Below are 14,569 nucleotides of genomic sequence, written 5' to 3' on the forward strand. Positions count from 1 at the left end.
GCCCTGCTCGTTCTGCATGGCCCTGGCCCAAAGCTGTTCTGCCACAGCCAGCCCCACGGCCCCCACAGCCAACTCCCTGCAGGGCTGTTTGGGGCTGGGCCCCGTGTGTCTGTGGGGCGCAGACCACGTGGAGTTTTGGGGTTTCTGGGGGGCAGCCCCAACTGCTATAAGGGACGTGTGTCTTGGTCTCCCCTCAGGCACTTGTGCACAGCCTCGCCTCCCCCCCCCCCGGCTAGCGGCCTGGCTGTCCCACACAGAGCCGCTGGCCCTGGGCCGTGGGGCTGAGTGAGTAGCCAAGGGGGGTCCAAAGCAGGACGTGGGGAGCGATGCTGAGAGGGGCCCCAGGGGAGGTGACAGATGCGCCTGGGTACCACGGGCGCCGAGCCGGAACGGCTCCGTTCTGAGCGTGCGCTGGCGCTTGCCGGGATTAACGAGCCTGGGGGGACAAGCGCTAAACCCCAGGGCTAGTGTCTGCCTGGGGGTGCGCTCTGCCTGTCCCCGTCTCCGCTCCCTCGGCCTGGGCGGTTCCTCGCACGCTCGGGGGTGTGGGCCGCTTGGCTGCAGCCCGCCGGACGGCGCTACGCCGTGGTCTGCACGCCCCTGGGCTCCGACTCGGCCTCCACTCTCGGTAGGGGTCCAGACGCCAGCCCCCCAGCCCCGCCCCGCCCTTTCTGGGCCCATCAGAGCCCAGCCCCTGCGGCGGCTGCTGGTCCTTGCACCAGCCTAGTGCCCCCCCCAGAGCTGGGAAGCTGGGCACTGCAGTGCCCCCCCCCGGCGGAGGAATGGTCGGGCAGCGTGGCTCCGGTGTGGCCCTTGCAGGAGGGGCTGGGGCGAAGTGGGGGCAGGCCCCAGCTGGCTGTGGGCCCGCACCTCCATTGGAATACTTTAGGGGCCCAACCCTGGAGGAAAGTTTAACCCTCCCCCATGCTGGGGACCAGGGTGTCCCTCTCCCTGGGCGCCTGTGGCCGCTGGCTCGGGGAAGGGCCGTGGCAGCGCGGGGGCCTCAGGCCCGAGGGCTCGTCTGCCCCCACAAAACATCCGGGGAATTTCCAACCTCGGCAAGTGCCATCCACGCAGGGGCACCCTGCCCAGCTGGGCGCCGCCAGGCACGCCGGGGCCCTGGGCCATTTCTGCCCTGCCCAGCCCAGCCCAGCCCAGGGTGGGGGCCACAGATGCCATTCTCCCATGCAGGGAGGGGAAAGGAGAGAGCAGAGAGCCCAGCTGCTCTGCCCCCTCCATGAGCAATGCCTGTCTGCCCTGTGTTCCCTCCCCCCCTCCCCGAGCAATGGCTCCCTCTGTTCTGTGCCCTGTAGGAACCAGGGCATGGGCTGTCATGTCTAATGGTTAGGGTCAGGCACCTGGAACCAGGGCTGGGGCCGAGGCAGATGCCAGGCCATCGTTCAGTGTTTGGAGACCGTGAGGGGCAGAGATGGAGGCCGTGCTGGGGCAGGACACAGGAGCAGGGACTGGAGGGAGGCCAGACCGGGGACCAGATGAGGGTCTGGGAACAGGCTGGGAGCCGGGGTCCTCGGGCATCTGGCAGTGAGGCAGGGTCGGTGTAGCAGCCAGCCATGGCCCGGGTTGCTCAGACAACTCTGGGCTTACATAGGGCTTCCCAGCACGAGGCTGCATCTCCCCAGGCAGGGTTCCATGGGGGGCCCCGCTCAGGTGAGCTGCGGGATGGGGAACAGGGTCTGAGCTCTGCCTGGGGCTCGCCCCCTCCCCTCACACGGGCGTGGTAGCCAGCCAGCTCTCTGGGGCTGGGGACACGCCGATGCCAGCCGCGGGGAGGCGGCGCTCCAGGAGTTCTGTGCGGGGCTTGTTCGAGGCTCCTTTTCCTTGCTCCCCGCAGAGCCTCCCCGGGCCGGAGCGGGCGTGAGCGGCCTGGAGCAGTCTGCCCGCCGCCCCGGTGTGCGACCCCGGGCTGGTCCGAGCTGTCCCCTTGCGCAGTGGTCAGAGCCCTGGGACGCTGCAGGCGCGGCTGTGGACCAAAGGGAATGCAGCCAGCCAGCCATTCGTCCCCAGTCCTAATGCGCGCTCTGCCCTTTGGGCACGTGAGCTCCTGGCTCCGGCCTCAGCAGGCCCACTCCGAGAAGTTGCCAGTGGTCTGAGCAAGCTGTAGGGACTGGGCTATGGGCATTCATTCCTAATGGTTACAGCCAGGAGCTGGCACAGCCAGAGATGGATATAGGAGTCAAGCCGGTGGCTGAAGCCAGAGGCAGTGTCGGGGCCAGGAGGTCAGACCAGGGATCTGGAGTGAGGCAGGAGAGCAGGACCTGGGAGAGGGGGGTGGGAGGAGGAGGAGGAGGAACAGGTACAGCAGCAGAGCTCGGCAGGCAGGTACAGCGACCTGCTCCAGCAGCCAGCTGGAGGGAGGGAGAAATTAGCCCTGAGAAATTACACAAGCCACTGCGGTTGTTTGATGACCTCACTGTGTTCCCTTCTTACGGGTGTGCGGGTGATGGTGCGAAACCCAGCTGTTGTGCAACACGTGCCCTACCGATGCACGGCAGCCGGCTGGGAGCCTGGCTCCCCATGTGCTCCCCTGCACACTCCACTAGCCACCTGAAATGAGCGCCCAAATGGGGCAGGACTGTGGCTGTAGGACCCAGGGGAATGGTCGTGCTGTGGTGTGGAAGCAGGTGGCAGTGCTCCGGGAGGGGCTGAGGTTTCTGCTCCTGCATGGTGTGGTTTCTATCTCTTGCCACTGAAGGGTTTTGACTGGAAATGCATTGCAGGCATTCCAGAAACTGCAAGGGGACCTCAAGGACTGAGCGAGGCCGGGCCTCTTGGAGCTGAACTAATGGAGGTGGTAAATTTCAAATCCGGGAGCTCAAAGAATACCTGGATTCTCCTGCCAAAGCCTTTCATCTATAATGCAGGACGAGGTCACTGTGGGCAGGCAGCGCGATCGAATGGACTTTGCATGGGCTGGCTGCGAGACAGTCAAGTCCTCGTCTCCTTTGCGGGGCGGGGGGCTCGTGCAGGTCTCAGCGAGTGCCTGGAAGAGCCGTTATGAGCACGAGGGCTCTAAGGGCTGCGCGGGGCCGCTCTGTGGCTAGGCGGAGAGGGCTGTTAGAGGGAGCAGTTCCTTGCTGGGAGAGAAGTTGCTGCACCAGCCTGGGGACGCCTCTCTTAGGGGCGTCTGCTCCGCCGCGTTATTCTGGAATAACAAAATGCGCGACTACACTGCGAGCCGGTGCTTTGAAATAGTGTCGAACTGGAGGACTTCTTCCTCCGACTCCAGTACCCCCATTGCATGAGTGAGGGCAGGCGAAGGGAGAGGGCTCTTCCGGCGCCTGCCTGCTGTCAGACAGCCCCAAAAGCGGAGTTAAGCAAGTTCAACTTCAGCTGCGCAATTGACATAGCTCGGGGTGTGTAGCTTCATTCGACTCTAGCCCTGCTGTGCAGACGCGCCTTTCTTTTCCGTGTGGGCCTAAGTCCCGCACACCGGGCACAAAGCAGGCCAGAATGCCTGCAGGACACTTCCACTAGAGAAAACAAGTTCTCCACACCTCCTACCCGCACCCTCTCCCGGGGCCGGTGCCCACAATTCCCAGTGCTAAACTGGAGAGGGAGAGGAGGAAACTGGCTGGGGAGCGATACAAACAGATCGAGCTCCGTGTGTCTAGCCGAGGGTAGGTTAAGGGGGGCTTGGTTATAGTCTGCAAGTGTCTGCACTGCACTGAGGCTCCGCTGCCTTGCAGGGAGGGGCTCTACCCAGGCCAGGGCCTGGCAGCTGGACCAGCTTGCACTGGAAATAAGGCGTACGTGTCCCCGGTGAGCGTAATGGAACAACTGAGCCGGGGGGCAGTGGAGGCTCCAGCCCTCGCCCTTTGTCAGCGAGCCTGGAGCGTTCTCCATCCCGCCTGCTGCTCCAGAGGGAGTGGGGCGCAGGTTTCTGCTCTGCACTGGGCTGTGGTGGGCGCAGGGAGGGCTGGAGACTCTGTTCCCGCAGCGCTGGCGGGTTTGGGAGTGGGTCCATTTCAGCAAATGGTTTCGAAGCCTCAAGCTTGCTGCTGCCTGCACAATGCGTTGGGCTGAACGTTACTGTGCGCTCACAAATAAAGCCACTTAGCTGAAATCCAGCATCCTAGCGGGTCCCGCCCTGCTGCCCCGTGAGTCTGGCCCCCGCCAGCCCCTTCTGAACAAAGAGCTGCGCCTCCATCCGAGTTCCAGGCTCATCGCCGGTCCCCTCTCTCTTTATTAAACAGCAGGAGGAATTTTGACAGTGGTTGCCACGGTAACTCAGCAAAACTGCAGCAAGCCCCTGGCCCGTGGGAGCTGCTAAATGAGGATTCGCCGCCCTTTCATTTCTTTTCACAAGGGCCTGGTGCTGTTCAGGTGGCGGCGGGCCGGGCACAGGGCCCACCGCGCCGCTGGGCAGAATCTGGACACGGGGCTAGGGTCGCCATGGGCCAGGGTGGCCCGGTGCCTCTGGAAAACACAGCGGAGCATTTCTGCCCAGCTCCGCCCGGGGGTAGAGCACCAGAGTCCCCTGATGCGCTGGGGATCGGGGCCCAGGCGAGGCCACTGATCCCGGCACTCGGTGCTTTGCCTTGACCTGTGCAGGCTGGCACCAAGCCCTTCTCCTGCAAGGCCCCTTTGTGTGTTTCAGCCTCAGCAAACCCGGCCTCGCTCGCCAAGAAGGGCTGTTTCCCCAGCCCTGGGCTATTCCTGCCACCGAACACTGGCTCCAGCCTCGCCCCGCCTCCCGGGGCCTGTGCTTGCAAAGGATGCCTAGAAGCATTAGCCCCTTTGTGAATGCCCCCGCCCCATTTACTCATCGGCCTCTAGCAGATCAGGCCCCCTTGCTCGGACAAATCAACGCAAGGCAGGAAGGCAGCTGGGACCCACGCCGCCTACCAGGCTGGCTTAGCGCCGCCAGCCCCCCAGCAGCTTCAGCGCCAGCCCCAGTTCTCGGGCGGGTCCCCTCTTGGCTGGCTGACAGCAGGGCCATGCAGCTGGGTGCCCAGCCCTCCGCCTGGCTGGACACTGTGGTGTGTGTCCCCCCAGCACGCCAGGCCTGCCCCCCTGTCCTACAGGCACATGCCCTGAGCCAGGCTCAAGCTCTTGGTCCCCCAAGCAGGGGCCTGGCCTGGGCTCCAGGCACCTGAGCAGGCCTGAGGCCGTGGCAGGACCTTTGCTCTGCTAGCCCAGCCCGAGCCCAAGGGGAAGGCTTGTGTGGACCAGCAGCTCCCCCGCCCAAACCTCACCAGCTGGGCTCCAAGGGCAGGGCCTGGGGCTTGGACCTGCCTCTGCTAGTGGGTGTGTTGGGGGGGGGGATTGAATAAAATTCCAAAAACCAGACGCTTCCCTGGCGCCTCCAGCTGGGGGGGGGGCTGCGAGAACAACCCCAAGGGGTGTGAGCAGGGCCCCGAGCGCGGCTCCCCCGGGCCATCCCCCCAGATCTGTGCAGGCCCGTCTGCTGCAGCGCCCCGAGCCTGCCAGGGGCGGCCGGGGAACAGCTGAGCGGGAGCTCGACGGAGGGGCCCGATCCTGCCCCCGCGCCCACCCAGCTGTCTGGGGCGGCGGCTCCCTGCACCTGCCGGCGGCGCGGCGCGGGGCGGGGCCGGAGCCGCCCCCAGCCCGGCCCGGCTCGGCGGCGCGGCCAATGGGCAGCCGGGCCGGGCTGGGGGCGGCGCGGAGCCGGGCCGGGCGGAGCAGCGCGGGGAGCCCCAAGCCCCGCACACAGCAGCGTCCCGCGGCATGGCAGCGCAGTGCCCCCGCTGCGCCAAGGCCGTCTACTTCGGTGAGCGCCCGCGGGACCCGGGACCCTCCTCCCCGCCGGGCACCGCGCCCCCCCCGGCCCCCCTCCCCGGCCCCCTCCCTTCCCGGGCACCGCGCCCCCGGCCCCCTCCCTCCCCGCCGGGCACCCTCCCTTCCCGGGCACCGCGCCCCCCGGCCACCTCCCTTCCCGGGCACCGCGCCCCCGGCCCCCTCCCTCCCCGCCGGGCACCGCGCCCCCGGCCCCCTCCCTTCCCGGGCACCGCGCCCCCGGCCCCCTCCCTCCCCGCCGGGCACCGCGCCCCCGGCCCCCTCCCTTCCCGGGCACCGCGCCCCCGGCCCCCTCCCTCCCCGCCGGGCACCGCGCCCCCCCCGGCCCCCCTCCCCGCCGGGCACCGCGCCCCCGGGCACCCTCCCTCCCCGGGCACCGCGCCCCCCCGACCCCCTCCCCGCCGGGCACCGCACCCCCGGCCCCCTCCCTTCCCGGGCACCGCGCCCCCCGGCCACCTCCCCAGGCCCCTCCCCGCCGGGCACCGCGCCCCCCCGACCCCCTCCCCGCCGGGCACCGCACCCCCGGCCCCCTCCCTTCCCGGGCACCGCGCCCCCCGGCCACCTCCCCAGGCCCCTCCCCGCCGGGCACCGCGCCCCCGGCCCCCTCCCTTCCCGGGCACCGCGCCCCCGGCCCCCTCCCTCCCCGCCGGGCACCGCGCCCCCGGCCCCCTCCCTTCCCGGGCACCGCGCCCCCGGCCCCCTCCCTCCCCGCCGGGCACCGCGCCCCCGGCCCCCTCCCTTCCCGGGCACCGCGCCCCCCCCGGCCCCCTCCCTCCCCGCCGGGCACCGCGCCCCCCCCGGCCCCCCTCCCCGCCGGGCACCGCGCCCCCCCGACCCCCTCCCCGCCGGGCACCGCACCCCCGGCCCCCTCCCTTCCCGGGCACCGCGCCCCCCGGCCACCTCCCCAGGCCCCTCCCCGCCGGGCACCGCGCCCCCGGCCCCCTCCCTTCCCGGGCACCGCGCCCCCCGGCCACCTCCCCGGGCCCCCTCCCTTCCCGGGCACCGCGCCCCCTCCCCCCCGGGCCGCCCCCTCCCCCCCGGGCCCCCCCCCTCCCCGGGCACCGCGCCCCCCCCCCTCCTCGGACACCGCGCCCCCTCCCTGGGCACCGCGCCCCTCTGGTCCCCCTCCCTGCCGGACCCGCGCGCTCCTCACCCCCTCCCGGTCCGGGCACCGCCCCCCCCCCCCCCCCCCCCCAACGGGGCATCCCCTGCATTTCGCTCGCTGTAGCTCGTGCCCCCAGCCTGCGGAAAGGGGCTCTGCCCCCCTCCCCCTCCCGGCTGCAGCCTCCCCTCTTTGGGAGCCCCCCCTTGCAGCTCCCCAGGCTGGGTCTTATTCCCGGGGGGGGGGGCGTAGCTGCTTCTCCCCCCTGTCTGGGCATAAGGGGCTGAGTCCATCCCCAGCCGGCTCCCCTGGCTGGGGCAGAGCTGCCGGGCTGGGTTGAAGGCGAGGGGCAGGGGGGCAGGGAGAAGGGCCCAGCTAAACCCTCTGCTGGGGAGGGGCAGACACCTGCATCCCTTGTGTTTGAAACGGTGCCTGGGCCAGCCCGGGGGTCTTTGGGCCCCGGGCACGGGGGGGTCTGCTGAGGGCCAGCCCCGCCCAGATGGTGCACGCTGAGCTGGGGTCCATCTCCCAGCCTGCTCGGCTCAGCAGCCCTCCTGCCCCCTCTGTGCTGTGGCTGGGAGGGACCCAGAAGCCACCAAGTCCGGCCCCCTGGAGTGTCCCCGGCCAGGGTCCCACCAAGCTGATCTTGCACAGCTCCAGTGAGGGGGTTCCCCAGCCTCCTGGTGCAGCCTCTTCCAGAGCCTGGCCTTGGGCTTGGCCTACTCCCGCAAGTGAGCCACGCAGGTTTAGGGCTCACTGGGGCTTCATCCTCCCCCCGCCCCCCAGCAAATGCTTTGCTGCTGCAATACCTGGCAGCAGACTGTTTTCCCTGCCTGACATCCCCTACATCTCCCTTGCTGCGGATTTGTCCTTTTCCTTCTGGCCCTGGCTTCCCTGGGCCGGAGATCAGGGATCCCGTCCTCTCTCACAGCCGTTAGCATCTTTGCAGACTGGCTGTCCGGGCCCGTTTTGCAGACTGGACACGCCTGCGTCTTAACCTTCTCCCCAAGACAGGGTTTCTGAACCGCCTCAGCGTCTGGGTTGCTCTCCTCTGGACTCTCCCCCGCTTCCCCCTCTTTCCTAACGTGGGGCAGCCAGAAATGGGCACCGCGTGCTAGCGGAGGAGGGAGCTGGCCGGTACGCCCTGTGTACGGCATGTAACGCTCCGGACACTGGCCTGTCCTGCCAATTCAATGGGTGATCTGCCATGAGCCCCAGGTCCTTTTCAGCAGCCCTGCCCCCACCATGTTTTAGCTGTGCCTTTGTTTTCCCTTCCTAAGGGAGGGGCTTTGCACTTGGCTTTAGTCAGTTTCATCTTACTCAATTGAAACCAAATTCTCCAATTTGCCAAGGGTGTTTTGACTTCTAGCCCTGGCCCCCAGCCCTCCTTGTGCCGTGTTGCCCACGTAGTGTAGACGCTTCTCCCCTCTTCGTTAGGCCAGTAACTTAGACGAGTCCACGCTGGCAACTCCCTTTGGCCTCCAGGACGTACAGTGGTTCTCGAATGGCTTGTTCCAGTCTCTTTCCAGAGAGCGGAGGTGGGCGGGTTACTCTGCAGCCATCTGCAAACCTCGCCCTGGTTGTGAGTGGCCTTGGCCTGCTCAGTCTTGCTGGGCTGGCTGGGGGCAGGCTGCCCTTTGCAGAGAATGGGCAAAGTTGTGGCTGTTCTAACAGGAGAACGTGGCAGCAGGGGGAAGTAGCAGTGGGTGGCAGGTTTCCCTGTAGGCTGAGCGCTTGTGTGGCCACTCAGGAGAGATTCCAAGTCCGCCCAGCTGATTAGCAGAGCGCCCCCAGCTAGCCTTTGATTCTACGGGTGGTGCACATGCACACATGCCTCAGTGTGCACATTTATTCCGCACACTGAGGGGAAAAAAATCCGCACGTGGTTGGAAAAGATTAGAGGGACTATTGGGGGGTGGTAAAAGTCAGAAACAAGTTGCAGCCGCATCTACAGACTGCAAAAGGGTGAACTCCATGTGCACCCTGCTCCCCATTCTGCCAGGCCGGACTTGGTGGCTTCTGGGTCCCTCTCAGCCACAGCACAGAGGGGGCAGGGTGCTATCGCATCCAAAGCATTTCCAAAGTCTCTGCTCTGCTTAGTTCTCCCTTGCTGAAAATGTATGTAAATACTCTGCCGGTGGGGGCCTGGCAGAGCTACGCAGTGCAGCTGGGGAAACAGAGGCACGGAGCAGCTGCTGAATCGGGGGATGCCTGTTCGGGGGGTGTCCAGGGTTTAGTGAGCTTGCCCAGCTTACAGAGCTAGTTGTGGCCAAGCTGGGAGCAGAGCCCAGATCTGCTGACTCCTTGCTGCCATGTGAAAATGCACCTCTTCAAATGCTGCTTTTCTCACCCACATCGCACCGTTCAGAATGTGGCCGGGCGTCGACCTGCCCCCTTCTCCGACCTGTCATGGTGGCTTTGCAGCCCTGGGAGTGACTGCTGGCTTGTTTTACAGCTGGGGGATTCATCTCCATTGCCCAGATCGCTTTCTGATTGAATTCGTCGGCCTTGCTTTGCCCCTAGTCATTCCCAGCCTGGCGGATAGTTTCCACCTCCCTTCCGTGATCTGCTCCCATAGAGCAAAGTGTGCGACCTCTTAAGCAGCTCCCCCCGCGAGCCCTCGTTAGTGGGTGCGGTAGTGCGGTAGCACTGGGTTCTGAGAGCATCGGCGCCTTCAAAGCTTTGGGAAGGGTCATGCACTTTCCTGCCGCTCCAGCCGTCTCCAAGTAAACACTCAGAACTCGGAATTCGCTTTTCTCCCCTTCTAAGTCAGTCTCTTTGTGGGGGCGGGAATAGCTCAGCCTGCTGGATTTCTGCCCTTGAGTGAATCTTTCCCTTTTAAGCTGAAAATACCATCTCTGGGCTCCTGCAGGCTCCAGCCTGACGTCCCTTCCTCTTTCACTCGCTCTCTGGCGCCTCTGTTCTTGTGGGATCGCTGGTGGTTGTAGGAAGGTTGTTCTGAGTGCGCAGGTGCAGGCAGGGAGATGGGGCCGTATTGAGCCCAAGCAGGTGAACCAGGGGTACCTGGTAGAGTTCACTTCCAACCGTCCCTTTCTCGGGAGGGCTCAGCCGCGTTCTCGGGCTCCGTGACGAGCGGAAGCATCAGTCCTGCGGAAGATTTGTGCTCTCTTCCTTCTGCCTTCCTCTTGCCCCACGTTGGCCCTGAGTGACCATCCACCGAGCTATGGAAATGAGCTTCCTAGATGCAGGGGGCGGGTGATAACCGAGCAGAGGGAGACGAGACACCATGGGCCCTCCACCATTGCCGCAACAGTCTGCAGGAGTTGGGGATGTAAAGTCCCGTGTAACCAGTGAACTAGTTAAACATAACGTTTAGCTGGTCAGCTGCTGAAACCGGGGCGGGGGAGCTGAACTGGTTAACCATTCACATCCCTAGCAGAAATCTGCTGGGGCAGAAGCCTTCTTTCCCTGCCAGGGGATGGGGCGGCTCTGCTCAGCCTGACATCCCATGGGCACCTGGCTGGGGGGAGGCCTTCCGCGGGGTCTGAGGAAGCGGGTGTAGGGAGACGCTGTCACAGAGCCCTGCCAAGGTACCTGTGTTCAGGGGAGTGGAGGGAGCAATCTGAGCTGGTCCAAAATGTTCTGTTGAAACACTTGTTATTTGTATGGGAAGTTGCAAACCCGGCGAGCTTTGGCGGAATAGCTTGCATTTTTGTCATACTCCCACTCCCAGTCCAACATCCAAACAGGCTCCTTTCTCCTGGGATGAGAAAACAAGCAGCAGCTTTTTTGGCAGGGTGGGGAAATCGCTTCCTGAGCAGCCCTAGTCCAAATATACCAGGCGAGGAGCAGAAGAGGAGGTGTTTGGCTGTTGCTCGGGCCCAGGGACAGTTTTTATTTTGAACTTCCAGTTGAGTAATATGTCAAATAACCCGGCGGGAAAGCAATTGCGGGGTTGTCTCCCGCAGGTTGTGTGTGTGCGCAAATCCCTTCGTTGCCCCGACCTGCACAGAGGCGGACGCTGACAGCCTGCTTGTGCGGCAGTGGTGCTCTGTGGCGCCGAACGACCCCTGGGGAGAATTAGTTTAGAAGACCCGAGTTGAGATTCTGCATCTTTTGAAAATGTAACAACGTTCTTTTTCTCTTTCCTCTTCCTGTCCCCAGCATTGATGGGCAGCTGACCAGAAATAACTGTCGTTTTCTGCATGGAAAACGAACATCCAGTTTTCCTGTTGCCTTTTACTCTACGGAAAAATCTGGCAGGCCCCTCTGTCTGTAAGGAGGGATGTGGGTGTTTCCTGAGTCACAGAATGAGGCTAACATACAGGAAAACATAAAAATAGACTTTTTAAAAAAACACATTGTGGCTTGGGACATTTGCCTGGTAGCAGCTGGGCCATTGGGTTAGTCTGACTTCTTTGGTATGACGCTGGAAAGATCCAGTGAATAATTCATCTGTTTAGGGGGAGAAGTAACTGCCTGATGCTGGTTTTCTGTAGCTGCCTCTGAGACCCCAACCTGCAAGTAGCACATGCTCTGGTGTGGCCCACCGGGACTAGCTGGGGGGCGCAGCCGGCCTGACGCAAAACAACGGCCTGTTTCCTACGTGACCCGTCCAAAAGAGAGGCTGTCGAGTGAGCTTTGCAAGGTCCCTGCCTTTGTGGCCTGTGCCCGGGGAAATTCTGGCGTGCCCGCTCCACCTGCCTGTTCTCCCCACAGTGGGAGGAGGGCGTCGTGTGGGCTTCTCTCACCATTCGGAGCCGAATACAAAGTTAAAAAGACAAACTACGCAGCAAAGGCCTGGGCTGCCTTCCTGCGCTGGAGCCCGCGCGGGCAGATGACAAACCGGCTGGCTTTGTCCCGATGGCGTTGTTCTACAGGACCTCGCCTGGCGGGAGCTCGCGTGCCTGCTGGGGTCCGGGAGCTTTGCTGCAAGGGGGCCTTTCTCTGGGCCAGGATGGCATGGGCTGCATGTGCCCGTCGGCACGCGCAGGAAGTGGCCAAACAGCCCAGAATTCAGCATCCCGGGGCAACCAGCAGCGGCAGCAAGCGAGCCGAGGGAACTGGAGAGTGGGGTGAGGAGCCTGGGGCAGCCGAGACTCAGCCAGCGGCTAAGGGGAGAGGGTGCTCAGGGGAGGGCTGGGGCAGGCGGCATCACGCCGTAAGCGCCGCCGCCGCAGGAGACGAGGCGAGGGCTCTCCCTGATGCGCGGGGCGGTCTGCCCACGCTCCCCCCAGCGCAGCCCTGGCACAGCCGCCCAGGCGAGGGGAAGGCAGCAAGCAGGCGGGGAGGCTGATGTGATGGGGGCAGCTGGCTTTGGGCCCGTTGGCTGGTATCCGTGTCCGCTGCCCCCGGTCACTTGCGTGTCCACTCTGCCGGCCGCCGCCTTTCGGGAGCCGGGCCCTGGCCAGCCCCGTGCTCCGCTCTGCGCTGGCGAGACCCGCGCTAGCACAGGGCCGCTGCTCTGCAGGAAATAAGTACCCGTGGTGCTTGCTCCTCTCCAGGGCCCTGGCCTGGCCATCTCCGTCCCAGGCCAGCGGCCGAGTGCGAGGGGGTTATAGATGGGCTCTGTGGACGCGCAGGCCGCCGGGCCGGGCCCGTGCTGGGGGCGGAAGCCCAGCTGCCTTATTGCCGGGACGCTGCTTGCAGCTGGCTCCTCCCTAATCTCCTGTTTCGATGGAGAGGAGCTGCTCTCCGGGCGGGGGGAGCAGCTCAGGAGCCAGGCTGCTCGCTCGTCGCGCCTGGCTCCTGGCTGGGGGTACGAGCAGCTGGCGGGGATTCAGCGGGCAAAGGCCTCGCATGCGGGAGCCGGCCCCCAGCTGCGGCATGGGGTGACTGGCAGGGAAAACGGACACACGGGCGAACGCCAGAGAATCGCAGGGCCCTTCCTGCAGCCTTCCCCGCTCCCGCCTGCTCCCTGCCTCCGCCCTGGGCGGCTGCCGCTTAGCAAGAGTTTGGGTAGCAGAGCCGGCCCAGGGCGTGTCCCACTCTACTTGGAGCGGCGCGGATCTAATGTGAGCTCTGTCTGCTCCGGAGAGCCGCTGGCTTGAAAGGCAGGACGCCGGGCGCTGGCAAGCGACCCCTGTGCTTGTCTGGGCAGACCTGCGTCCCCCACGCCGGAGCGTTTCCCTGCAACCAGTCTCGGGCAGATCTCGACAGGCGGACTCGCACGCCTGCTTAATTAACTGCTCGTTCCTGCCTGTGCTCCAGCCCAGGAGCAGCAATTAGCGCCGCCACGGCCTGGCAGAAACCCCCGTGGGAGGCGAGAGCGCCTGGAGTGGTGCTGGGTTTCGGCCTCCCAGTTCGCTGCGGCTCCTTGGCGTCTCCTTGCTGAGCAGCTGAGCGGCAGGTGGGGTGTGCCCGGCCCTGGCAGAAGACCCCCCCCTTCCCAAGTGTTTCCCTGCTGCGTGTTGGCTGAGCTGGGAGCGAGCGGCACTTGCACTCCTCCCTGAATCGCTGGGAGACAGCAGGCGTGGCAAGAGCCTGGGCCCTGCTCGACCTTCCCTTGGAGCTTTTCCATCCATGTGCGGAGCACGCAGCTTACAGGGAACAGGGGCCCTGATCTGGGGCCCGCGCTCAGCGGCCGTCTGGGCACCCCGGACGCCCCTCCTTGCCGGTCTCTTTGGCTCGCGTGTAGCCTGCGGGAGGAGACGGGTTCTCTATCCCTCTCTAGTGGCCTCTACAAAGTTTGAGTCCCCAGTGGGTTTGGCCAGGGCCGACTTATCCATTAGGCACAGCGGGCACAGTGCCGTGGGCCCACGATACTTTTAGGGGCCCACAAAAATGTTTTAATTCTTTTAAAATCAGAAGAAAAAAATGAACTTTTAGGGTTGAAGAAAATGTTTTAATTTTTTTCTCACATCAGAAAAAAATGAAACTTTTAGGACCCACAAAAATCTATTAAATTTTTCCTAAAACAGGAAAAAAAAATGTGGAAGTATTTAAAGTGATATCAAAAATCATTTTTAATATTTTTTTTTAATGGAGGAAGGGGCCCACAAAGGCGAAAGTGTCTAGGGCCCACGAAAGTCATAATGTGGCCCTGGGTTTTGCCTGCCAGCGAGCGAGGCTCTCCGTGCCATAGGTCCTGGTTTCAAGCCTGTCGCACGGGCCGGGGGGCTTCAGTGACGTTTGCCCTTATGGGATTGTGGAGGGATGTTTTCAGGCTGTTGCAGTGTCCCCCGCGGGCCTGCCAGAGGACTAGCGAGAGGGGCAAATGTCTCTGGCTGCTTTTCCTAGCCGGCGAGCCCACGGGGCAGCACACGCCTGACTCCTCGCTCCAGCGGGCTTCCTCTGGCGTCACGTTGGTCTCGGGGGCTGTACGGGGCGGGCGCAGCCTGTCAGGCGTTGTGGCACGGGTCCCTTCCTAGCCCAGGAAGGAAGGAGACCTCCAGGCTGCCTGGGCCCCAGAGGCCGGTCTGGCTGGGCCGCGCTGGATGCTGCCTTGGCCGGTGACTTGGCCCCGCCGGGCAGTTACTTCCATCCCTCCCTGCGCGGGGCTGGTGCCGGGGAGGAGGATGCTCCCGGGCCTGAGGAGGGCACGGCCGAGCGAGCGCCTTACCGACGGGCCCGCTGGGCGGCAGTGGGTCGCGGAGGGGCCAGCCTGCTTTCTCTGTTTGGTTGCAAAATCTGAGCCGCTTTCCCTGGACCAGATTGGCAGGCAGATGCGTCAGTGATTTTCCTTCTTTTTTAAATAACACAAACCATGGCAACGGGCTGTCGGCGGCA

At 64.6% G+C, this 14,569-nt stretch overlaps 1 protein-coding gene across 2 annotated transcripts in view; it reads left to right on the top strand.

Annotated features, from left to right (window-relative positions):
- Nucleotides 1-5,599: 5,599 nt before the first annotated feature.
- Nucleotides 5,600-14,569, top strand: part of CRIP2 (cysteine rich protein 2) — a 34,153-nt gene continuing 25,183 nt past the window's right edge. Inside the window, exon 1 of one of the 2 annotated variants that reach the window (XM_075937080.1) lies at nucleotides 5,600-5,752. In XM_075937080.1, the coding sequence (XP_075793195.1) occupies nucleotides 5,615-5,752 (138 nt within the window). In that variant the 5' untranslated portion in view covers nucleotides 5,600-5,614. The remainder of the gene's footprint in view (nucleotides 5,753-14,569) is intronic. The other variant, XM_075937079.1, reaches the window with a different exon arrangement.

This window comes from Pelodiscus sinensis, chromosome 9 (genome assembly GCF_049634645.1).
Source record: "Pelodiscus sinensis isolate JC-2024 chromosome 9, ASM4963464v1, whole genome shotgun sequence".
Taxonomy (NCBI): Eukaryota; Metazoa; Chordata; order Testudines; family Trionychidae; genus Pelodiscus; species Pelodiscus sinensis.